This window comes from Protopterus annectens, chromosome 6.part0, assembly GCF_019279795.1.
Source record: "Protopterus annectens isolate FY-2018-M chromosome 6.part0, PAN1.0, whole genome shotgun sequence".
Classification (NCBI taxonomy): domain Eukaryota; kingdom Metazoa; phylum Chordata; order Ceratodontiformes; family Protopteridae; genus Protopterus; species Protopterus annectens.
In genome coordinates this window covers 195,807,541-195,832,595 of record NC_056737.1, presented here as the reverse complement: position 1 = coordinate 195,832,595, position 25,055 = coordinate 195,807,541, and the positions used below count along the sequence as shown (strand labels likewise).

Genomic DNA, 25,055 nt, shown 5'->3' with positions numbered 1-25,055 from the left:
GGGAAGTCATTGAGACTGCTTACTGTAGGGTTGTGTCTTGTTTCCTCCAGATTTGGAGGTGGAGGCACCCCATTGCTTTGACCTGTAAGAACACTGTGATTGGTATCTAGAGCCTTTTGAGCACCTGGATTTGCCTTGAGAGTCTCTGTTGGACACAGGAAAGGACCAATTTGCAGTAGGCCAGTGCCTACTGAATCTGGGTGGCTGCACTTGTAAGAAATCTTTTACAGTTTGCATAGATTTGGCTTTGTCTTCCATTTTCTTTAAAACCTCTTCTGCCTTATTACCAAACAGAGTATCATGCTGTAAAGGGGCATCCAACAATTTAGCTTTAACATGATCAGGCAGACACTGCTCCTTGAGCCAGGCATGCCTTCTAATCACAGATCCAGTAACTGTGGCCCTGCAAGAGGCCTCCAAGGAATCAAAACCATATTGCAAAGTATGCTTTCCAACCTGTTTTGCTGCATGCAATAATTCATGTAATTCTTTATTTTCCACACAATCAGAAATCAACATAATTTTATGTTTCAATAAGCCCATAACATGCTGTTGATAATTAAGCATATGAAACTGGCAGTTTAAGGCCCTAATTGCCAAGGTTGCAGACATATAAACCTTCTTTCCCCATCTATCCAGCGCCCTGGAATCTCTATCAGAGGGGGTAGGATTTTTGGCTGTAGAGGTCTTTACACCTTTGGGACCCTGTGAGATAGTTTCAGGATCAGCAGCAGAATTTTTGAATAGAAATTTGTGGGTGTCAGGAACCCTGTAATATCTGTCTGGCTTACTAGGAGCCAGAGGTAGGGAATCAGGGGACAAGCTTGATTCCGAAAACACATCATCAACAATGTCTAATACAGGAGGTATAGCCAAAGGCCTATGCTGAGGAAGTAGAAGGAAATCCCTAAGTCTCTTTTTTGATTCAGAGAAATCCTGACTCTCCCAATGAAAATGTTCCCTTAAAATATGCAAGGTTTCTCCAAATGAATAATCCTTAGGAGGAGATGCAGATGGGATGGATTCTTCTGCATCTGAATCCTCATAGGGTGGTATAGAAAATTCCTGATCAGAAGAAAGTACAGTTGTGTACCTACCATAAATGTAGATGTTCAAGTGTATTCAATGTTGCAGTCATTACACTTGGGTTACCTGCTGGCAGGTGACCTGCAGTCGGCCCGAGTTCCAAAGTCTTGGTCCGGCTTCGGTTGCTGTCGCCTCTTCCCTGATGTCAGTGTGCCAGGGGTAAAAAAGTTGCAACCGACGCCATTTTCTTCAGTTTTTCTTGCCCCAGATGTCAGGTGCCCCCAGATAGGAAGGCTGAAAAGATATAAATATGCCCAACAACCATGCATATATAATTATAAACATTTCTTTCATCTACAAGCAAATACACCACATAGGTTGTATAGAGCTGAGAAGTATAGAATAGTCCCAGCAAAGAGGGGGATGGTGGGTGGGTAACCTGGACTGCAACAGTGAATACACTCGAACATCTACATTTATGGTAGGTATACAACTGTACTATGTTCATCGTGTTTCACTGTTGCAGTCATTGCACTTGGGTAGAATCCCAAAGCTGAGGTTGGGTGGCTGGGTCTAGATTGGATTTGGCGAGGCTAACAAGCCCTACTGAACTGCAGTGGCAAAGCCTGCTCTGGAATTGGAGTAGAGAGGTAGGTGGTAGTGCTTGGTAAAAGTGTGCGCTGAGCTCCAGGTTGCAGCTTCTAAAATGTCTTTGGTTGGTACCCCTCTGAGGAAAGCTGCTGAAGTGGCTGCTGCTCTGGTAGAATGAGGCCTGATGCCCTTAGGCACTGATTTGCCATGTTGTGCATAACAGAAGTGAATGCAGTGTCCTATCCATTTGGAGATTGTCTGCTTTGTAATAGGCTTTCCTTGTGATCCTGCAGCATATGCTACAAACAGTTGCTCAGTTTTTCTGAAAGCTTTTGTTTTGTCCAAGTAAAATCGTACCTGCCTGTGTATATCCAAAGTGTGAAGAAGTTTTTCCCCTTTATTCTGGGGATTTGGGTAGAAAGTAGGCAAATGAATGGTTTGGTTTAAGGCCACATTGGAGACCACTTTTGGCATGAATGCTGGGTTTGTTCTAAGAGAAACCCTATCTTGATGAAAAATGAGGAAAGGTTCTACAGCCATCAATGCCTGTAACTCTGAGAGTAGAGCAGTTTTCCATGACAGGAATTTAAGATCAGCTGTGCTGGCTGGTTCAAATGGAGGCAGTGTTAGTTTTTCTAAAACAAAATTGAGGTCCCAAGTTGGTACTGGTGCTCTTCTAGGGGATCATATTCTTTGCCCCTCTGAGGTATTGTCGTAGTAGAGGATGTGAAAAAATAGGAGGTTCTGCACTGTAATGAGCTGAAATGGCAGAGGCATGGATTTTAATAGATGAGAAAGATGGGCCTTTGTCCAACATCTCAGTCAAGTATTGTAAAATCTGAGGTATATTAGGGACCAGTGGGTCGAGTCCTTGTGCCTGGTTGCAAGCACAGAATCTCTTCCATTTTTCTGCATAAGATTTCCTAGTGCTGGGCCTTCTGGCTTCCAAAATTACATCCATAACAGCTTTAGAGAGAAGTGCAGTCTGAGTGGCTACATTATTTGCCATGCTGACAGGTGTAAGGCTCTGAGTTGACTGTGCAGAATCTGATAGTTTTGCTGTGTCAGAAGATGAGGGATTTGAGGAAGAGGCCAAGGTGGGCCTTGGGACAGAGTTTTTAGGATTGGATACCAGTGCTGGCGTGGCCAGTCTGGTGCAATCAGGATCATTTTTGGTCTCTCTTGTCTGACTTTTAGAAGTACCTTGGTGAGAAGAGGCATCGGAGGGAAGGCATAGACTGTCAGGTTTTTCCAGCTGAATGATAGAGCATCCACTTTCCATGCTTGAGAGTGATAAGTCTTTGTGCAAAAAGTCTGTATTTGGCAATTGTGAGGGGAGGCAAAAAGATCTCTGTCTGGGCGTCCCCACTCCCTTGTTATCATGTTGAACACTTGTGGATTTAGCTTCCATTCATGAGGATCCATGAGATTTCTGCTTAGTTCGTCTGCCAGTGTATTTTTTGTTCCTGGCAGGAATTGTGCTTGCAGATGTACCTGGTAGGTCAGTGCTGTGTTCCACAAAGTCATGGCTTGTCTGCATAGGGGGTAGGAATGTGTGCCCCCTTGCTTGTTTATGTACCACATAACTGTGGTATTGTCCGTCTTTATTAATAGTTGTCCTGGATGTATTAGGTCCTTGAAGGCTGTCAGGGCATTTTGTACAGCTAGCATCTCTTTTTGATTGATGTGAAGATGCATTTGTTCCCTGGGCCATGTGCCCTGAATACATCTTCCTGCCATATGGGCTCCCCAGGCGTAATCCGATGCATCCATTGTTATTGTCTGCCTGGCTGTAGGTAAGGTGAAAGGCTGTCCCTTGTTGTGGTGACAGGCCTGGGACCACCATCGAAACTCCTGTTGTAGGCAGGGAATCAAGGTTATGATTGTCTCTAGGCTGTGACAATGCTGAGTCCAAACACTTTTTAGATACCATTGTAGTTTCCTCATATGCAGCTTTGCATATGGAATTAGTAGAATGCAGGATGCCATGAAACCCAGGGCCTGCAGAATCTTTCTTGCAGGGAGCTGGGTCTTTTTTGCCATCATTTGGAAGTAATGAGTCAGTTGCCTTTGTTCGTCTGGCATGAGAAAAGCCATCTGGGCAGTTGTATTTAAGCTTGCACCCAGGAATATTATCTCTTGAGAGGGCACTAGTTTTGATTTCTTTTCCTTTACTGTGTACCATAGGCAAATTAGTAACCTTTTTACAAATGCCAGGTGCTTTAGAAGAATGTCCTTGCTCTCTGCTTGAATAAGGCAGTCGTCCAAGTAGGGATATATTTGAATTCCTTTTTGTCTGCAAAATGCAATTACTGGTGCCAGGCATTTTGTGAAGATCCTGGGCGCAGTAGATAAGCCAAAGGGCAGTGCAGAGAATTGGTAATGCATTGAGCCTGCTATAAATCTGAGGTATCTTCTGCACAATTGTCTGATTGGGACGTGCAGGTATGCCTCCTTGAGATCCAAAGTAACTAGCCAAGCCTCCTTGCCCAGCATGGGCAGTAGTTGTTGCAGTGTTAACATTTTGAATTCTGGAACATCCAGGAAGGTATTTAAGATTGACAGGTCCAGTACTGGTCTCCAGGCTTTGTCTTTTCTGGGTACTAATAAAAGTCTTGAGTAAAATCCTTGTCCCTGTTCTTCTTGTGGACTTTATGAATAGCTCCCATATCCACAAGAGCAGTAATCTGTTTTTGTGCCTCTGCCCATTGGTTTTTGTGGCAGGTTTGGCATACCTTTTAGTTTTGGAAGCGTGTGGAAGTGAAACCTGTACCCCTACAAAACAATATTCAGCACCCATTGGTCTTGGGTGATCATGTGCCAATTGTTTGAGAAAAGTGCTAACTTTCCCCCAAGGGGTGCTGTCAACTGGTAAGAGCTTGGCATTTGCAGAGGGGAAGTCATTGTGTCTGTTTCCTATAAGGTTGTGATTTGTCTTCTCCTCCTTTGGGGGCTTAAGCACCCCACTGCTTAGGTCTGTAGGAGCCTTGGGGCTGAGATCTGCCTCTTGGGCGTCTGTATCTGCCTCTTTGTGGCCTGTCTGATACTGGAAAGGACCAATTTTTTGAAGGCCAGTGTCTGCTAAATCTAGGTGGTTAAACCTGTAAGAAATCTTTCACCGTTTGCATAGACTTTGCTTTATCCTCCATTTTCTTTAACACCTCTTCTGCCTTAACACCAAACAAAGTATCATGCTGTAGTGGAGCATCCAATAATTTTACGTTAACATGGTCAGGTAAACTTTGTTCTTTCAACCAAGCATGTCTTCGAATTACTGAGCCTGTAACTGCGGCTCTTCAAGAAGCCTCTAGTGAATCAAAACCACATTGCAGAGTATGCTTTCCCACTTGTTCAACTGCATGCAATAATTCCTGCATTTCTTTACTGTCAGGACTTTCTGTATTTGTAACCATTTTCTGCTTTAACAATGACATGAGATACTGTTGATATTTAAGCATGTGAAACTGACAGTTTAAAGCTCTTACAGCTAAAGTAGCAGAAGTGTGAACTTTTTTCCCCCATCTGTTCAGAACTCTTGAATCCCTATCTGAGGGGACAGGATTTTGGCAGTGGAAGCTTTAATCCCTTTAGGACCCTGAGAAATTGTTTCTGGGTCTGCAGCTAGGTTTTTGTAAAGAAATTTATGAGCATCAGGGACCCTGTAGTACCTGTCTGGCTTTACTGGTGCAGGGGGTAAAGAATCTGGAGACAGACTGGATTCAGAAAAAACATCATCTACAATATCAAGCACAGGGGGGATAGCCAGGGGCCTGTGCTGAGGCAATAAATGGAAATCTCTGAGTCTTTTCTTGGATTCTGAGTAATCCTGGCTCTCCTAATGGAAATGCTCCCTCATGGTGTGCAGGGTTTCCCCAAAAGAATAATCCTCAGGTGGTGAGGCTGAAGGAATGGACTCTTCAGCATCAGAGTCATCATAAGGAGGGAGAGAATAGCCCTGATCAGAAGAAGAATCAGAGGAAATGGAGACCTGATCAGAGGAATCATAATCAGTGTCTTGCCTAGGCCTTTATCAGGAGGGGGATGGCAGCCCCTGATTAAAGTAATAAGGTCTTCGGCCATTTTAAGCATCTGTTTTTTTGGCAAGGATGACTGTTCTGGAGAATGCTGCACTTGTTTCCTTGTCTTTGACTTTGCCTTTGCTGCTGTTGTAGCCTTAATTGTAAGCTGTGAAGGTCTGAAGACGCCCTCAGAAGCCGGTGCCTGCTCAGCAGCTCCGGACCCATCTGAGGGCATAGTATCCGTAGGCCCAATACCTTGAGTTTCCACAGGCCTCGGAGCCTCCACGTGGCTGTCGGTTAGGGCCTGTGGCTCTGAGGTAGTGGGTGTCAGGGGCTGCGAAAGCGCCTTACTGAGAACCGGCGAACCGGCGACTGGCCTAGAAGAGGCTTCGTCGTCGGTTTTGGACCTCAGATGCCTGTCTCTCTCTTTTTCTTTGCGTTTTTTATACATTCCAGTCGTCGGTTGATCTGACAGCATGATATAGTTAAATCTTCATCCAAAGTAATGTAAAGCAAATTCAAACCGACGTTTAATAGTGCGTTTATTGAATCTAGCACAAAACCGACAACTAGTATTGTCGTGATCAGGGCCAAGGCAAGGAATGCAGTAAGAGTGAAAGTCCTTATGAGGTACTTGCTTCCCACAAGAAATACAATTATTAACTTTTACTGACATCGGACTGGAGCAAGAAAAAGTTTCCCCAAAAGGGTACTTAGCTTTATTGAAGACTGGTTCTGAAATTCAATTTTGAAAATCTCAAAAGTCGGCTGACCGGCACTTGTGATCTGCTTTTGCTTCGGGCACCGCGTGGCAAGAAAGACTGAAGAAAATGGCGTCAGTTGCAACTTTTATACCCCTGGCACACTGACGTCAGGGAAGAGGTGACAGCAACCGACGCTGGACCAAGACTTTGGAACTCGGGCCGACTGCGGATCGCCTGCCAGCAGGATAACCCAAGTGTAATGACTGCAACAGTGAAACACGATGAACATATAGAAACCTGATCTGAAGATTTATAATCAGTGTTTTGCCTAGGCCTCTTAGCAGGGGGGGGGGGGGTTGGGAACCCCTCATCAAGGTAATTAAGTCCTCAGCCATTTTGATCATCTGTTTTTTAGGCATAGGGGCCTGAGCACATGGCTCATGCCTCGGTTTTTTAGACTTAGAAGTTGTTTTTGATTTGTTTTTGAAGCTGGCGTAGGTTTTATATAAAAATGTTGAGGCCTGAAAACACCCTCAGAAGCCGGTGCCTGCTCAGTGGCTCTGGACCCATCCAAGGGAGAGACATCCGTGGGTTCAATACTCTGAGAATCTCACTGCCTACCGGACTCCGCATGGGTCTCAGTAGAGGAATGTGACTCAAAAGTAGCGGGTAACAGGGGCTGCGAAAGCACCTTACTGAGTACCGGCGAACCGTCGACTGGCTTAGCAGAAGCTTTGTCGTCAGTTTTGGACCTCGATGGTCTGTCTCTGTCTTTTTCTTTGCATTTTTTTGTGAACTCCGGTAGTTGGATTGCTATCTGACGACATTTCAGGGTAATTAAATCTGGATCCAAAATATTTTGGAGCAAAAATATACCGATGCATAATAGTGCATTGGTTAAATCTAGCACAAAACCGACAGCAAGGCACATTATGATATAGGCCTAGGCAAGGAATACAGTACAAATGAAAATCCTTATGAGGTATTTGCTTCCCACAAGTAATGCAATTATTAACTTTTACTGACATCGGTAAGGAGCAAGAAAAAGTTTCCCCAATGGGGTACTTAGCTTTAGTTGAAGACTTCGGTTCTGAAAGTCGAATGCGAAAATTTCAGGAGTCGGCCGACTGGCACTTGTGAACTGCTTCTGCTTCGGGCACTGCGTGGCAAGAAAGACTGAATAAAATGGCATCGGCTGCATGTTTTATACCCCAGATGACATGACGTCATGGAAGAGGAGACAGCAACCAACACAGGACCTAAGTCTTTGTTATTCAGGCCGACTGAGGGCAACCTGCCAGCAGATTACCCAAATGTAATGACTGTAACAGTGAAACACGAAGAACATCAGTAAAAGTATCCCTCTACAGGGAGTTAGTCATTTATTTCTACACCAACATACTCAACAGGAAATGTCAGTTTCTGTGCAATCTGAAGCAGCACACTTGTCTTAAACAGTTCCCATGACTCCTGAGACAGGTATGCCCATCTCCAACTTACTATGACCATACTTCTTTAAAGGCTACATCTACAGATCACAAAGTAAGTTATATCTATAGCTCAATTGTGAGACGTTAGGATAGTGCACGAAATAGGATGCTTACACTTGTTGTTGAGTCTTTCGGCTTTTCCCGGTTAGGGGTCGCCACAGCGGAACTCCGGTCCGCTAATGATTGGCAGCAGATTTTTACATGCTGAGTTGCCAGCCCTGATGCACAACCTTCAATGAAGGTATGCCCATTCATGCATGTCTCCACACAGAAGACGCTGTAGCTGAGAATCGAACAGGACAACGTCTTACTGTGAGTCGGCAACGCTACTGCAGCACTGAAAATATTTTTTTAAACAAGAAACATCTTTATTGAATTATCACTTATGACATAGTCAGTCATCCAGTTATATAAATGAAAACAAACCATAGTGACACATAATCTTCTATAAAGTCATTGTCAAACATTACATAGATCATTCAATTCCTGTTTTCCCTTAAACATCATTCCTCATCCAAAACATTATTCTGCATGTATTGTTCCCACAATTCCCATTTTTCTTAGTAATTTGCTCCTGCCCTTTTCTAGTGGTCGCACTTCGAATTCCTTTATCTCTGTTACTATATTCACTAGTTCTCATTTGGTTGGTTTACACTCTGATTTCCATCATCTAGTAATTGCTTTTTTGTCAGACACCAGTAGTAAACTCAGTGAGGTCCTACTATTTCAAGACAATTCCAATTCTGTATCACAGCTCAAAAAATTTATCCCAACTTGCTTATCCAGTAGTCTGCAGAGAATCTTTAAAGTCTACCAACCCATTACACTCCCAAGAAATATGTTCCCAATTATCTCTTTCTTTCCTATCACACCTCCAACATCTACCTGAGGAAAACTTCTTTGGAATCTGCTTGGGGTATAAAATACCTATGCAAAGACTTCTAAGCAAAGATCCTATATCTTCTAGAGTTTGTAGCATATTTGGAAGCCATGCATATATCCTCCTATTGTTTCTTTGTGAACTGCTTATCCACTCTTCGCCATCTGATCTAACCTCCTCTGATAGATTCCTATACTCATCATGCAATATTTTATATGCCCTACTAATTATCCTTTTATAACATCAGTGTCTGTTCTAGATTCTACTAGAAACTCTACCAGTGCTGACCTTTCACTTAGGATCCCTTATTCCTTTCTCTTTGCCTATAGTCTGACCGTGACAGCGAAGGCAATCTCATTGAAAATCTTAAGAAAAAATGATAAAGGTACAATGTGGTGTAAGCCTTGGCTCTAGATGTTTATCACTGTTGAAGTGATACCCTGACCCCATGTGCAAAAATGAGAGAAAAAGGGGTTGTGGATGGATGGATAAAGGCACACTGACTCCTCAAGTTGTTCACATGTACTTCCTGCATTCAAATTTTATTTCTATTTATTTTATTTTTGCTTTTGTTTACTGTGCTTCTCCAACTGGGTTTAGTCATAAAACATGTTTCAGTGGAGGCCCAGGAAGAAAAGCTCCAGCATATTAGTTATTTTTAAACAGGTATTCAATTACGCACATGAACAATCATAATATACATTAACAGTCAGACATGCACTTGCTAATTAGATTACATTCATATAAAAATAAACAAAACTATTACAGTACAAAAGGTACTTATACATTTAGTAGATTTTGAACATTGAACATTTGAAGAAGTGGGTTTATCAAATATATCACAGATCTTCTGATTAGTGATTAGAAATTCAAACTAAAGGAAGTAAGTGAAGGAATTTGCTAAGACAGAAAATATTAATATTACAGTTAAGAAGTGGGGTATTAAGTGGGTTCAGAGACAATTATACACAGCTATCTTACTGTTTATATCACAAGCATAGAGGTGGGTGTTGCAAAACTATGTCTATGGCTGGGAGATGCTAGTAAAACTATTCAGTTATTTGTGAAGACTGGTTGTGGGGCACAGGATTCTGAGTGAACAGAAATGGTTTGAGGATATGACAAGGTGAAGATGTCAGTGGCGTTTATCCTATAGATGTGCAGGAGTAAATCCATAGATTTAATAGGTGAAGTTTCAGTAGTACCGTAAATGAGTTTACATTCTAAATGGATTTCAGATTTGGTGGGATTTGCTTCCATAGTTTAGCTACGCAATTTGAATACAGAGAGTCACTTGCAGTATTAGATGTTTTGCTTATACTGCTAAGTGATTTTCTTTTGAGCATAAACTTCTTTTGGAGGAGTAGCGCTGTAGTAATTTGTTAAAGACAGGGATATTTTCTGGCTAATACAGAAGTCTGTGTATTTTGTAGTTAGCTGAGGAAGAGCTAGCTGATATGGTAGTTCTAACCAGTTAAATTATCTGAATTCTAGACCATGATGTGTTTTATTGTTATAATTTACAGCAAATCTGGCTATTTTACTTTAACATTGCTCAAGTATGGACAGGTGTATGGCTTGAAGTTTAGTAAAGACTGGGACAGCATAGATGAGAGATGGCAGTTAGAAAGTAGAGAGTATATGTCTTCTGGCTATATCACTGAGGAAGGATTTTACTCTATATAATGTTGCTATCTTTTAATAAGTTTTTTATCCACATGCTACATGGTGGTCAAAGTTCAACTGTTCATCTATGATAACACCCAGTAATTTTCTGTGATTCACTTCTTCTATCATGGTTTTGTTGGTAGAAGTAATAATGAATAGTGTAGCTTTAATAGACGTGTTTTGGGGTAAAGAGAATTAATATATATATATTTGTCAGGGTTTAGAAGTAGTTGTGAATTTTATTAATGAACTTCAGTATTGTAGAATAAGATGTCATCTAAAAGTTGACATAAATGTGTGTGTACAGTGAAGCAGTCAGGATGAGGTAGGCATTCCGTGTGATATTCAAGGTTATATATGAAATGTCAAACCTATGCCATTTTTATATTTACTTTAGTAATCATTTAATGGCCTTGGTAACAGGACTTGGAAGTGGGCACTAATAAGTACACAGAATGGTAGTAAATAATGTTATAGAAAGGAGACAGGTACTATCAACAAATCCTGAGCTATATATTTTGCTTCATATATTTATGAAAATTAATAATATGTTTATATTAATAGCAATGTCTTAAGGATGGTGTCTTTGATATTAGGAAGTAAGGTGGCATCTGCAAGCTGACATGATTTGGTACAAGCCATCACTGTGCAATGTAGAAGACTTGAGTAACTGAAAATTGTTTGTGGGAAGTTATGAAAAATATGAAATATTTACAATATGTTCATTAATAATGCAAAAATGGGCTGCAATAGTGTTGCAGTGGGGGGAGCTTACACCAGCAGTGGAAGTTAGACAAAAAACTACAGTACAATTTTGTATAGCAGACACATCCAGAGATATAACTGCAGAAGTTAATATCAGTAATATTTTGATATTAAGGCTGATATTAGCCATTAGTTTGACTAGTTTTATTTGCAAAGCCATGGAATGCATCATATCTGACCCCATAAAATATAATATCTGTCACCTTATCAACCTATGCTCGTATCAGTTTTTGGCTTTGTTAAAAGTAAATTCTATGTATTCAGTTTAGTTAACTTCTTCAAGATCACACAGGCTGTTAACAGTGGTCATTCTGTTCACACAGCTTATCTGGATCAGCCCACAATATTTGTCATTATACCCCATGCTGACATCATTAAAATAAGTAAGTGCTTTAAAAACAGATCCATACAAAGTAAGGTGGATAGCCAGCAGGCTGAAAGCTGGGAAACACATAGTTAAGGTGGCAATCACCTCTTTAGAAATAGCAACAATAACTAGTGGTGTGTCCCTAGACATTGTACTTCGGCCCTCCTTTTCTGCATATTTGTCGCTGATCTCCACAGCAGGAATCAGGATCTTTGGTTAACTAAGTTGGAAGATGATTACAAATTGGGCATTATTATCAAATATCCTACTGATACCCATTCACTACATCAGGAATAAACAAAGTGATGTACAGAAAAACAGCTAAAATTATATGCAAGAAAGTGCAGTATTGTCACATTTGTAAGCATCTCTCTCTTTCAACTTACAGCATAGATAATACCACTCTTCAAAATGATAATGTAGATAGGAATCTGAATCTGGGTTGGTAATTCCCTCTCCTTTGACTACCATGCAGCAGCAGTGGTTGGAAAATCATTTTATTTAGCACAACTAAAATCTAAGGTCAAAAGATTCATCATCTTTTTTTATGCAGACCGAGAGAGATCAATTATTGAATGTAACACCCACTTCAAGAAGCATTTTCTAGACATAATAATCAACTGTAAATGGCCTAAAGGTTGCTAATCAATAAAATTGTTAGCCTTAAGTCCCTGTACTACCAGGAAAGGATTGAACTGCTATCCCTTTACTCAGTTTCTTACAGGCAACAGCACAAACACACACACACACACACACACACACACACACACACACACACACACACACACACACACACACACACACACACACTTACTTGACTGCAGTGAGAACAGAACCCTACCTAAGTACACAGACTTCATAACTCAGTAGTTTACACAAGTGCCATGGCACAAGTCCAACTTTTACAAGACTGCAGGTCAACTTATAGTGGGTGACATCAGCAGGGCATGCTGGAGGGAAGATGTTGTGAGGCCTGCATAGGTTCATAGCTTCACAGGTTCATAGGAGGTTTTTGGCCTAATGGTCCTAGGGCATTTACAAGCCTAGACATGTAAAAACACAAGTATCCTTACTGAGCATAGTTAGGTGATCATTGTTAGCGCAGAGATTTTGTGATCAGCACTGACTGGCCCTGTCCATGAGGGACAATAATGCCACCCAAAGGGTAAGTTTACAATCATCCCTACAGTTGTCAACATTGCACTTGAATAGGGTCATTGAGAAGCAGTGCTTCATACGCAGTCGGAGCCTATTACAGGGGAGTGATAATCACTTGGAGATATATTTGTCTCCCCAGCATGTACTGTTTATGTCACAGGCTAAGATGAGATCCCTGGAGCAAGTTATTCTTGTCCCATTTGATTTGCAGATGTCAAGCCAAACATTTTTATGTCAATACTGATGAGCAATTCAAAGAAATATTTTAACGTGTGATGTTAATGTCAGGACTGTTGTGTGTATTGCTGTATTGTCTAATAGTGGCGCCACTGTTATTTTGTTAACATATATTGGAGTATAGTAGCCTAGGTATTAATTGTTCCTATGTTTGTTGCTTATTATTTATCACAGGTGATCCTGACAGTGGAAGTATGGGACTTCTACCACCTGATATCAGAGTATCAGCAGACTCTGATGATGATGATGATGATGATGATGGTGGTGGCCAAACAGAGGCACAGTTGGGGTGCAGAGGTTGAATCTGACACTGAGGTTGACATACAGCCATCCCTTGACATTCTATCTAACACAGCCAATACACCTACGCCTACCCATTCCAGTGAGCCCACAGATATTGGATAGGTGGAGGGTGAGACAATTGATCAGGGAAGTGTGGTTACTGTGGCTTCAGTGCCTGTTGACTCTGGCCATAGCCAAAGTGTGCATGACGTGCCATGCAGGAGGGTTGTTAGGGGTGCTCCGAGGAGGCCTACTGTTCATTTTCCAGTTGTCTCTTCCAGTGCCACTCAACTTATGTTTAGGGTTGTCAAGGAGGCACAGGCACATTCCCATAGATGCTCCAGAGAAATGCTTAGGGTTGTAGATGTGGCACAGGCTAACACGTGAGACTGCCTCACAATGTTGCTGATTCAATGGATGAGATGAATGATACACTGGAATGAGCAGTGTCTGTGACTGAATGTCTGCTGGGAGGGGGACGGCATCCTTGTGGGTGTAGGTCAGCCACATCATCTGCTGTTAGCCAACATGGTCATGCCTGATCCTGCTCCCATAGAGGCAGTACTTCCACTGCTCTATCAGTGGGTGAGCTATCCGCATCCAGAAGTGGCAGGCCATGGGGTCATGGTCGAGGGTGTACTCATACTCATGAAGGGAGCTCTTCCAGCAGACATCAAGTTACATTTAGGTAGCAGCACTGCATCTGACCATGGGCTTGGATGAGCAAGTGCAACTCCTGGCAGACCAGTTCTCGTGGTCAGGTACGACAATGATGAACTGCCACCTCTACCTCTGGCTCACACCTGTCCAACATACCAAGATTGACAGCTAGCACAGAGCTTGACTGTGTTCATGCAGACATTCACAAACTAATTTCACCTGGGTGACCCCTTCAGATACACACATAACAGTTACATGGTTTAGCCATGCAGCTTAGAATTAATTTTGTCTTGCTGGTTTATCCAAATGTCTGCCTACTTCTCTTTCTTACTCACACAAACACTCACTGACCTTTTTTGTAACACTAGGCTTCTTGCATTCCCCCCCCCCCCCCAACACCCTGTGCAAGTGATTATAACTGTGCCATACCCCTGTTTTGTATATTTTGGATTCAGGGATACATAAACTTTGTATGACAAATATAAAGAAACAAGCCAGCACCACGAGTGGATCAAATAAATAGTTTTAATAGACTGAAACTAGACCGGTTTCAGCACTTGGCTTTCCTCAGTAGTTAGTTACATTGAAAAAATAAAGAGCTCCATATATACCTTTCAGAAAAGGAATGATGTCACTTCCTGTCATTAAAGAAAATAGTTGAAGTGAAAAAATCATGAAAATAACTAAAAATATATAATGCAATAACACATTAATTATTATTTAAAGAAAGGTGTTGTCCACCAGTATGTAATACTAGGATGATAATATCCATGAGACATTGTAAATAATAAACAAAATACATCCTATGTATTAACGTAATGATAAAAGTTCCCTAAAGGATGGAAGTAGTCAATGACCAAAATTAACAATAAATTACATTTTGTCATTAAGTCCTGGTGAGAAAAGCCCACCAAGTTTAACTATCCATCTTTTCTCTTTTTTATTGAGAATGTCATACCATCCCATTTTAAAAGCCCGATTCCCAGTAATATGATCAATGATGGAGAATGAGAATTTGGCCGTGGGGTGCTTGATTGTATGTCTGTATAATGCATTAGTTATTCTACCATTTCTGATATCCCCCAAATGTTCTGAAATCCTGATGCGAAATTGTCTGGATGTCTGTCCAACATAAAAAGCCTGACATGTACAGGTGGCTAAGTAAATAATCCAGTCTGAACTACAATTTCCAAAAAATTTTATGTCGTATATATGACCAGTATTTTTGCTGGTAAAACTTTTGGTTTTGAAGATGTAGCCACAGAAGCTACAATGACCACAAGGGTATGTACCTATTAGTTTGTCCCCTGTTAATGTCCTCTGAATTAAAGAATCATCCCCGATGCCAGTTTTTTTATAGTATGAAAAATGGGAACCAAGTGTTTTGCCCTTTCTATAGGAAAAGTAGCAACGGTCGCCTAGGTATCCCTCCAAAAGGGGATGAGACTTAAGTATGTTCCAATGTGTATTAATAATATTGATCAGATTTTGACTATTTCTGCCATATGTAGTAACAAATCTACATGTATCTGAGCTGTTTTGTGTTGTATATTTTTTATACTCTAACAGAGAATCCCTGGGTTTATTGTTACTCCATTGTACGGCAGAGCTGATAGTGTTCCAACGATATCCTCTGGACAAAAACCTGTTGGCTAAATCATCATGATGTTTGTTCAAGTCTTGTTCTGAACAGCATATTCTTTTTATCCGCAAAAATTGGGATTTCGGAATGTTTTTAATAATGTGTCTAGGATGGAGACTGTTGGCATGTAGTAAAGTATTGTATTGTGGAAATTTACGATATACAGAGGTTTTCAATGTATGATCAGGTTGTCGTTGTAAATGAACATCCAAGAAATGAATCTCATTCAAATTGTATTCAACAGTGAATTCAGTCCCCCACATATTTCCATTGAGGTGTTCTACGAATTCCTGAAGATAATCAGAACCCCCTTTCCACACTAGCCAACAGTCATTCAAATATCTCCTCCAGATGTCTATTTCAGGTAGATACACATTATGCAGTTCATCATAAATGATGTGTTCTTCAATATATCCCATATAAAGATCTGCATAAATTGGTGCAAATGAGGCCCCCATGGCTGTGCCTTGTATTTGCCAGTAACAATCTTGCTGGAAATAAAACACATTTTTTGTAAGAATGTGCTCCGCCATGCATACAAGTAATGTGTTGAATCCTGGAGGATAAATATTGGCTTTGTTTAGCCAGAATTCCAGAGCCATTAGTCCTGCCCAATATGGGATGCTGGTACATCTAAAGTGCATAGTAGCCAATCAGGTTCAAGCTGAGATTCTGAAACAATCTGTAAGAATTCCGTGGTGTCCTGAATTCTGGCTCTGACAAATGATAACAATGGTTTTAATTTTTCAGTAAGAAACACGGAGAGAGGTTCAGTAAGAGATCCAATGCCAGATACAATGGGTCTGCCAGGTGGTTTGTTAATAGATTTATGTATTTTTGGAAGTAAATAAAGATATTGTTTAGCTGGATCTTTAACCATAAGATGTGCTTTGGTTTTATCAGAAATTATACCCGCCTCCACAGCTTCCTGTAAGAATTCATTAATTTCATGTTGAAAATTGGGTGTTGGATCCGTACTCATTTTCATATAATGATGATGGTTAGACAGTTGTCTATTTCCTTCATCCCGATAGTAATCGGCATCCATGACCACGACCGCACCCCCTTTGTCAGCAGAAAGAATGACTATATCAGTATTGTTTTTAAGCCGTGTAAGAGCAAGTTGTTCCTTGTTAGAAAGATTATGCCTAATGTTGTCATGAGAATGAGAATAGAAGTGTAAATCCTTGATGACAGCCTGCTGGAACACCGCAACGTTTGTCCATAGGGGGATTAAATGTTGATTTGTGAAATCTAAAGTCCGATGATCTTTGAGAGAGATCAGAATTATCCTGCTGTTTGAAAAATAAATTAAGGTTGATTTTTCTACAAAAATCTATAGTGTCAGATACAAGTGAGCTTTCATCAATAAAAAAGCCAGGAATAAAACCCAGACCTTTATTAAGTAATGAATATTCATCAGATGATAAAATATACTTTGAGATGTTCAACACATTAGTACATGATTCATCTATTTCACTACCGACACGAATAACTCCTCTAGACTTTTTACCCCTGTGTTTTCTGCCTCCCCTATGTTTCTTGCCCCTAAAGGGCCAACAGTAGTTCTTCCCCTTTTAACATGTGGTGATTCACCAGTGCTGGTTGATTCATTGTCTGTTGTGGAGGACTCCTCACCAAAAGTGTTACTAGTGGATCCTGATCTTTTAAGAATGGATCTCGACCTCTTCTTACGCACAAAAGTTAGATTTTTGGTGCCCTGGGCAAACCTCACACCCCTCTGTGATTCAAATTGTCTACTCCTACTATAATCTTCCTTATCCCTAGCAAATTTGTAAAGTTTTTTGGTTTTGAGATTGTTCTCCAATGTAGATAGTTCCCTGGATAGTTTGCTCAGACAATTTTGAAATTGTGTGTGGTCTTCGAAATGTTTCAAATTATTACATGTCTTTTCAACATCAATAGTATTGGCATGTACAGTCCTTTCATAAAAGGAGGCTAATATGTTGACCAGGGCCATAGCGGCTTCCTGCTGTGCTGATTGCCAATCTTTAATCAGAAGGTCATCAGTTGCACCAACTAGTGGCTGAATCTTGGATCTCAATCCCCTGGGTGAAATATTTTGAACCTGATATGCTTTGAATAGCTTGTGGTGCCAAATGTTGGTTCTTAAAGTTTTAATTTGTTTACCTAGCTGATTAAATTCATGAACACAACCGTCAACTGGATCTGATAAGGGTATATTGGTGGTATTCGTGGAACTAATACCAATGCCGAATACCTGAAGATCATCCTTATCTGCACATAAGCTGGATAATAATTTCCCAAGATCCATGACAATGAGTTGTCAAGCAAAAATTTGCTAGGTATTAAAGGGATCCAAATCCAAATTAGAAATACAAAATAGGGTTGTCTGAGCAGATCACCAAGTAGTCAATAACAATCCCAAATATATATCAACTATGTAACAAGGGTGGCAGAGATTTAACCCAAGGCCACCAAAAATTCAATGTTGATGAGATCCAATAATTAAAAAACATGAATGCACACTTAAATAAATACAACCAAAAGATTTTATATAAACCACTCAAAAAGCAAGGGTCAGTGGTATGATAATATTCATGAGTGGGATATAATACCTACCCAAATTAGTTGACAAATATCCCCAGAGCATCAAGGTATAAATTAACCAGATATCAAAAAATTGCCACTTATACTATTAGTAACATACACTTTGTTGGCAATATGATAATAAATATTGCAACATGAGTAGGTGTCATACTTGAGAAATAACAAAACCAACTAAAGAAAAACAAAAAGCAAGCTACGTGATCCTCCTCTATGCTACCACTCCTGGAATAGGGTGGAAATGGTACCAGGCAGCAAACTGGAACAAAGTAAAATACAAAAGTAATCCAAAAGAGTTTATTTCTTAAGCGCTTTTTCGTCTGCTACTAAAGGCAGACTTCTTCAGAGTAAACTCATCAAGTTACACACCTAACTTATACTAAAAGCATGATTAGTTGATCATTGTTAACGAATAGTCATTACATATTTAAAGCAACAGTAGCTAAAATACATTTAGTACTAAAAATCATGACATAGTTACATAAATTACACTAAAACATCTTACAATAAACATCCTGTTTACTGACTAAGTCATACCAAAAAAGCATATATATAAAATAACCATATATATAAATGTAAAATATGTCAAAGTATATGCATTACATGTAAATGAATACAAATCCTTCTAAAGTCAAAAATCTAAAACTCACATAACAGTATTATTGGAAGTAGTCACAAATGTGCATTCCATTACATTTGGTTTACATTCCATATTATTGTAATAACTTGTTGAACTATAACTTTGTCTTATATTCTAAACAGACCTTAATAAATTGATTAGGGATGTTTTAATATTGTTACATATCTATCTATTTAAACTAAGTAGACTAAGTATGCACCCTATAGAACATGTCTCATTGAGCCCTGGAGGGTGGTATGTTTCCAACCTAATTTGCCATCCCAGTTCCAACGCTAGTAATTTTAATGAGGCTGGGCCACCTCTACTATCTTGTTGAACTTGATCGATACCAATGAATTTAAATTGGTGATTTGAATTCTCCAATACATGTTTGGCTAATGCATTTGTTGACTTTTGCTTCCTGATAGCATACTGGTGTTCGTAAATTCTGTCTTTGAATTTACGTTCGGTTTTCCCTACATACAGTGATGTACAATTTTGGCATATAGCTAAATATACTATCTGTTTAGAATTACATGTAAATCTATGTTTAAGTTTGAATTCACCTTTGTTCGTTTTGAATCTATTTGATTCTATAATGAACCTGCAATAATTACAGTTGTGGCATCTAAACATTCCTGGGGTTCTCACCAGCGTAGATTTCATTTCGAACCAAGATTTAAGGTTCCTACCTCTTCTGTATGTCACTGAAGGGTTGGGTCCTAATTTGTTCGATATGGTCGAGTCTACCCCGAATAGTTGCCAGTTATTCTGAATAATTTCCCACAAAGTAGTACTCTCAACTGAAAATGTAGTGATAAATCTAGGAATTTCTGACCTGTCTACTCTCCCAGAACTCACTGAACTTACTACTGTTACCATACTCTCTATCGCTCTCATTTGCAGAAGTGGCACATAAAAATTGTTGTTCCTCTTGGTGGTGATCTCATCTATAAGTTCATTAAGTAAACTACAGGGATAACCCCTACTAAGAAACATAGTTTTAAGTGTGTTACATTCTTCTATGAAATCTACTTCTCTACTATTAATTCTCGCTGCTCTTACAAGCTGTCCTTTCACTACTGCACGTTTTTGTGTGTAAGGGTGGCAGCTTGTGAAATGTAGTAGAGTGTTGGAATAAAGTGGTTTCCTATATATTTTCGAAGTGAAACAAGCCATATTCATGTCTTTAGTTAAAAGAATGTCCAAATATGCCACCTCAGTACTACTGAACGAAGAGGTAAAAGTAAGGAAATCAGTGGAATTATTCAAAAGTTCAATGAATGAAGTAGCATGTTGTTCATTCCCATTAAAGAGAATGAAAATATCATCCAAATACCGGGTGTAGTAGACCAATTGGTCAGAAAATGTAGGATTGTTCAAGATGTAAAGATGTTCCCATTGTGCCATTACAAGATTGGCCACGCTAGCTCCATACGGAGAACCCATCCCTACTCCCACCTTCTGCAAATAAAAGTTGTCGCCAAACATAAAGAAGTTCCTAGGTAGTGTGAGGTCCAGTAGTTCTGCTACCAGTGAAATCTCATCACTCCTAGCCTCCCTAGCTCTTAACCTGTCACAGACCCATTCAATAGCTATATCCAGGGGAATACTGGTATATAGATCTTTAACATCTATTGTCAGCAGGTTGTGGTGTGCTTCAAAGTGTATTTCATTGATTTTAGATAGAAATGTCCATGAATCTTTACAGATCTGTGGCTCCATGATGACATATTTCCTTAAGATATGGTCAACAACTTTTGCGCAAGCATAGGTGGGTGATCCACGGCTATCTATAAGTGGACGCATAGGCGGGTTATTCGTGTTCTTATGTATTTTTGGTATCCCGAATAAGGATGGAATTCTGGGGTGGAGCGTGGTCATGTAAATGTACTGTTCTTGATCAATCCTACATTCAATGTACATCTCTTCCAGATGGTCTTTGATTACTTGATAGGCGGTATTGATTTCATTTTTAGAACTCAGAACATAGGCTTCAGTGTCCAATACTGATAACATACGTATGAAGTAATCATTGTTGTCAAAGATTACAACTCCTCAACCTTTATCGGGTTTACATATACGTAGGTTATTCATTTGGAGAAACCTAATATTTTCTAATTCTTCACTATTCCTGTGTGTTAGCTTGGTGTTACGGTTCTTTATGTGCCGCCTGATATCAAGTTCACACATTAATTCAAACATAACTAACAGTGGATGTAAGTGAGGGTTAAACGTACTGGAAACATGTAATTGGTTGTTGTTCACTAAATAAGCTTCCCCTCCCATCATCAACCTAAAGTTGAGTTTCCGTGTGAAAAGCTTGACATCAATTAAAGCTTGAACTAAATCAAAATAGTGTTCAGGTACATAAGTTAAACCTTTAGCCATCAAATCCGCCATTTCAACTGAGATGTCAACACTAGTAAAATTGTAAACATTGAAATCACCTATTGTGTTAGTGATAATAGTGGGCCCATGGTGTATATTTCCATAACTCAACTCAAACTCTTCTGTCTCCAATACAAAATCATGGTACCTGGGGGAATTTATAATGTCCACTAACGGTTGTTCCTCAACGGATAGTGATGGTTCTGGCGTTGGCGTTGTGCTTTGGGACGTGCTCCTAAAAAATTCCCCTGTTCATGATGAAAATCCCGGCTATTTGTGTTGTGTGATTGGTGGGTGTCTGTGTTATTTTTATTCAGCAACCTTTCACTCCTACGCAGTTCATTGTGTGGCTCAGCTGTCATACTGTCCTGAAAAACAGTCTGTTCCTCACTCCCGTATCTATTGTTATCGGGTGAACTGTTATGGTCATGGGGTACTGCACTAGCTAAGTTCATATTAGCTCCATTCCCACGTATGCTACCTTTGTGGTATGATAATATTCATGAGTGGGATATAATACCTACCCAAATTAGTTGACAAATATCCCCAGAGCATCAAGGTATAAATTAACCAGATATCAAAAAATTGCCACTTATACTATTAGTAACATACACTTTGTTGGCAATATGATAATAAATATTGCAACATGAGTAGGTGTGTTTCCCAAAGATTAATGGTACAATGCCATCACTCTTAGTGGAATCACAAAGCTAAGTCCATATAAATACATACTAGTTAGAAAAATGTATATAAATGTGTACAATGTACTGAAAGGGACTCTGTAATGTGATGTAGCTAAACAGCAAACTACTCCATATGTCCAAATTTAAACATACTCTCACGTAAGCCAGGTCATAAAGTAGAAATAAAGTAAGCAATGCATATGAGCACATATATATATATATATATATATATATATATATATATAGAATGTTCTGATAAATCAAAGACCAGCCATCAGTTCTATACTTCAAGATGAATGACCCATACATGCATTGCAAGGTAATCCTAATAACTCATATACAATGTATTTCAAAACATCACCTATACAAAAAAGGTCAAAACGTTAGTTTTATACTTCAAAATGGATGACACACACATGCATTGCAATGTAATCCTGATAACTCATATATAATGTTTACAAAACATCGTATATGCATTAAAGGTCAAAAACACTGTATAAAATGAGATTCTCTGCTCAACATAAATAGTGGAGCTTGTACACAACCAATGTATTAATATAGAGAATAAATGTGGCTTACATAAGGAATAGCCAACATTTCCAAAATTCGAAACAAAAATCAGTTTTTTATATTGAAAACTGGGCAATAGACAAAGCTATGCAAAAAGAATTCCAACATGGACCTGTTAACCAACGAAAAAAGTATAAAAAGTACAGACTACAAAGATCCACCATAAATTGTCCACTGCATCCAACAGTTGCGATCCTCCAAGTGTCGATTTATACGAATCAAGCCCGATATGAAAGACTGTCCCAAAATACGTTAAGCATGAAAAAGTACCTAATGAAAGTAATAAACAATTCTTCCAAAATTAAGCAAATGTCAAATAAAGGCCATCCTGATATGTTGAAATACGATCATTCCCAGTCCACAAATAGATGAGATATCCGTATGAAAATACAGCTTGTACTCGAAAAATACGTACGTTATTCTGATATGTTGAAACACGATCATTCCCAAGCACGAACTAGAAGATTATATAAGGCCCAAAATTCCCTCTCCTGTAGTGGTAACAGAAGACCAGCTGCAACAAAAAACGATATCCAACAAAGATAATCCAAGCCAATCAGGCTGCATAGCTGACTTAGTGCTTAGTATATCTGCATTTGTGAAATTTAACTGGCAATTGTACCTTTGACTTATACTGATCTTAGAAAGTTAGACAGTTGATAGCATCAAAAATTTCCAATTTTACTGTGGTAATCTTGTGAGGGTTGTAAAGTCTGAAACTGCAATGCATATCATTACTTTTAACTTTGCTCTTTAATGATTTTCCAGTGCATCAACATTTTCCAACTTCATTGTGAATGATCTTGTGAGGGTTGTGCAGATTGGAACTACGATGTGTATCATTACTAACTTCTCTCTCTAATGATTTTCCAGTATAAGCTTATGGTGCTAAACTGAGTGCATGCAGTGACCATCACTAATTCTGAGAGGCATGACTGTGTGAATCTTTGATGCTTAAGGCCTACTACTTAATAATGGACACAAATCAGTCTCTGCTCTCACATGTTAAGGTCATTTTTTTACAAATCTCCCAACTTTTACATGTTTACACTACCAAGAAACAAAATGCAAGGATATGTCAGTCATTCATATTATTACACAATACACTCCAGGTTCAACACTTACCTTGTAAATCCAGCAGAAGCAACAGTTTTAGTTCAGGGCTGACTTTGTCTGATGTAAGCAGTACACAGCCAATGCATTTATGGTAAAGGTTGTGAGAGTTGCCTGGCATGAATGCTGCTTCATGTATGTGTGTAGCAGGAAGGCTTTGGGCCCTTAGGTAGTGAGTGAGTGCACTATGTGTTGTCTCTTAGCCAATGTGAGAGCATAGTGGGCATGCCTACATCTGCCTACACCCGGAGCAGCTGTTGCTTCCCCTTCTGACTCCTCATCTGCCTGTGGTGACCTTGGTATTGGTGGTGGGATGTGTGACCCTTCCCCTTGCTGATCATGCTGAAGCTGTTTTCTTAGGATGATGTTGTGCAGCAAGGCACATACTGTGAATATTTCAGTGCATGTCCATGGATTGCACTGCAGGTCTCTCCCAGATGTATCTGGGCACCGGGGTTGCTACTTCAGCAGCCCAAACACATGTCTTAGGATACTTCTGGTTTGAGCGTGTGCCTATTTATGAAATTCTTCAGTGGGTGTGTGTACATTTCTTATGGGTGTCATGGGTGTCATCAACCATGGTTCCAGTGCATAACCTGCACCTGCATCCAAAATGGTGCGCTACCACAATGATGCGCACACAGTGTAAATGGACCATGTAGGCTTTATTGAGTCTGGCTGATAGTGCCCATCCTTTCCCACTTCCTCTAGCACAAGCCCTCCTGACGTTTCCCCTTTTGTGTCCCCTCTTTATTTTGTCTCCCATGTTTCAGTCTTTTCTTTCATTTCTTTCTATTCTTTAATGAAACCATCAGAGTGTCCAGGAAAAGGATACCCCTATATAAAAAAAATATAAACCCCCTTTCACTAAAAAAAAAATCCCTCAAGTGCTGCGCAGTCTGCAGTTTTCCTAAAATGCCTTGAGCATGACTGTGCTCAGCCTCGCCTGTCCTCTATATGGAGGGGAAAAGTTACACCAGCACCCATGATTTTCCAATTACTTCACAAATCCATAATGCTGGACTTTATACATCTTACTCTTCTGTGAAAAGTCATGGTATTTGCAGATAACAATAACTCATTTGCAAGGCACTGGACTATGTATATTGGCCTTAGGTTTCAACACAAAACTCAGCTGTGAAGCACATATTAGGTAAGCATTCAATCTGAAGAGGCTGACTTTATTCAAAACATGCAAGAGAGGACATGAAATGACTCCATCAACTATTAATACCTGAAAGACTGATCAGAAATATTCTTATAATACTGATAAATACAAGTATAAATAGCAGCAGACCACTGTTAGTAATATGTTTTAGCTGCTTCAAATGATGGATACACCACAGAAAAAAATGTACTTAAATGCCAACCTGTCTAGATAGCTTTTAGTAAAATATGCATAGGTAATCCTGAAAATAGACTTAACCACTGGGATCATTTTTTTTCCATAATGCCAACTATTACACTTGATATTAGAACTGTAATACCTGGAATACAATGACTCCACTCCAAAATCAGCAAATAGATAAACTCATTACATACTTCTCCATCATCAAAGAAGTGCATAACAAGTTTTGTAGTGCATGCAGCATCCTGCACTC

General features: G+C 39.6%; 1 protein-coding gene across 1 annotated transcript in view; it reads left to right on the top strand.

The window, feature by feature from the left end:
* Positions 1 to 1,952: 1,952 nt before the first annotated feature.
* The window catches only part of LOC122803802 (vomeronasal type-2 receptor 26-like), a gene marked incomplete at its 5' end in the record, with an annotated part of 837,235 nt that continues 814,132 nt past the window's right edge, over positions 1,953 to 25,055 (top strand). Inside the window, one exon of the mRNA XM_044073487.1 lies at positions 1,953 to 1,980. Within this exon, the coding sequence (XP_043929422.1) occupies positions 1,953 to 1,980 (28 nt within the window). The remainder of the gene's footprint in view (positions 1,981 to 25,055) is intronic.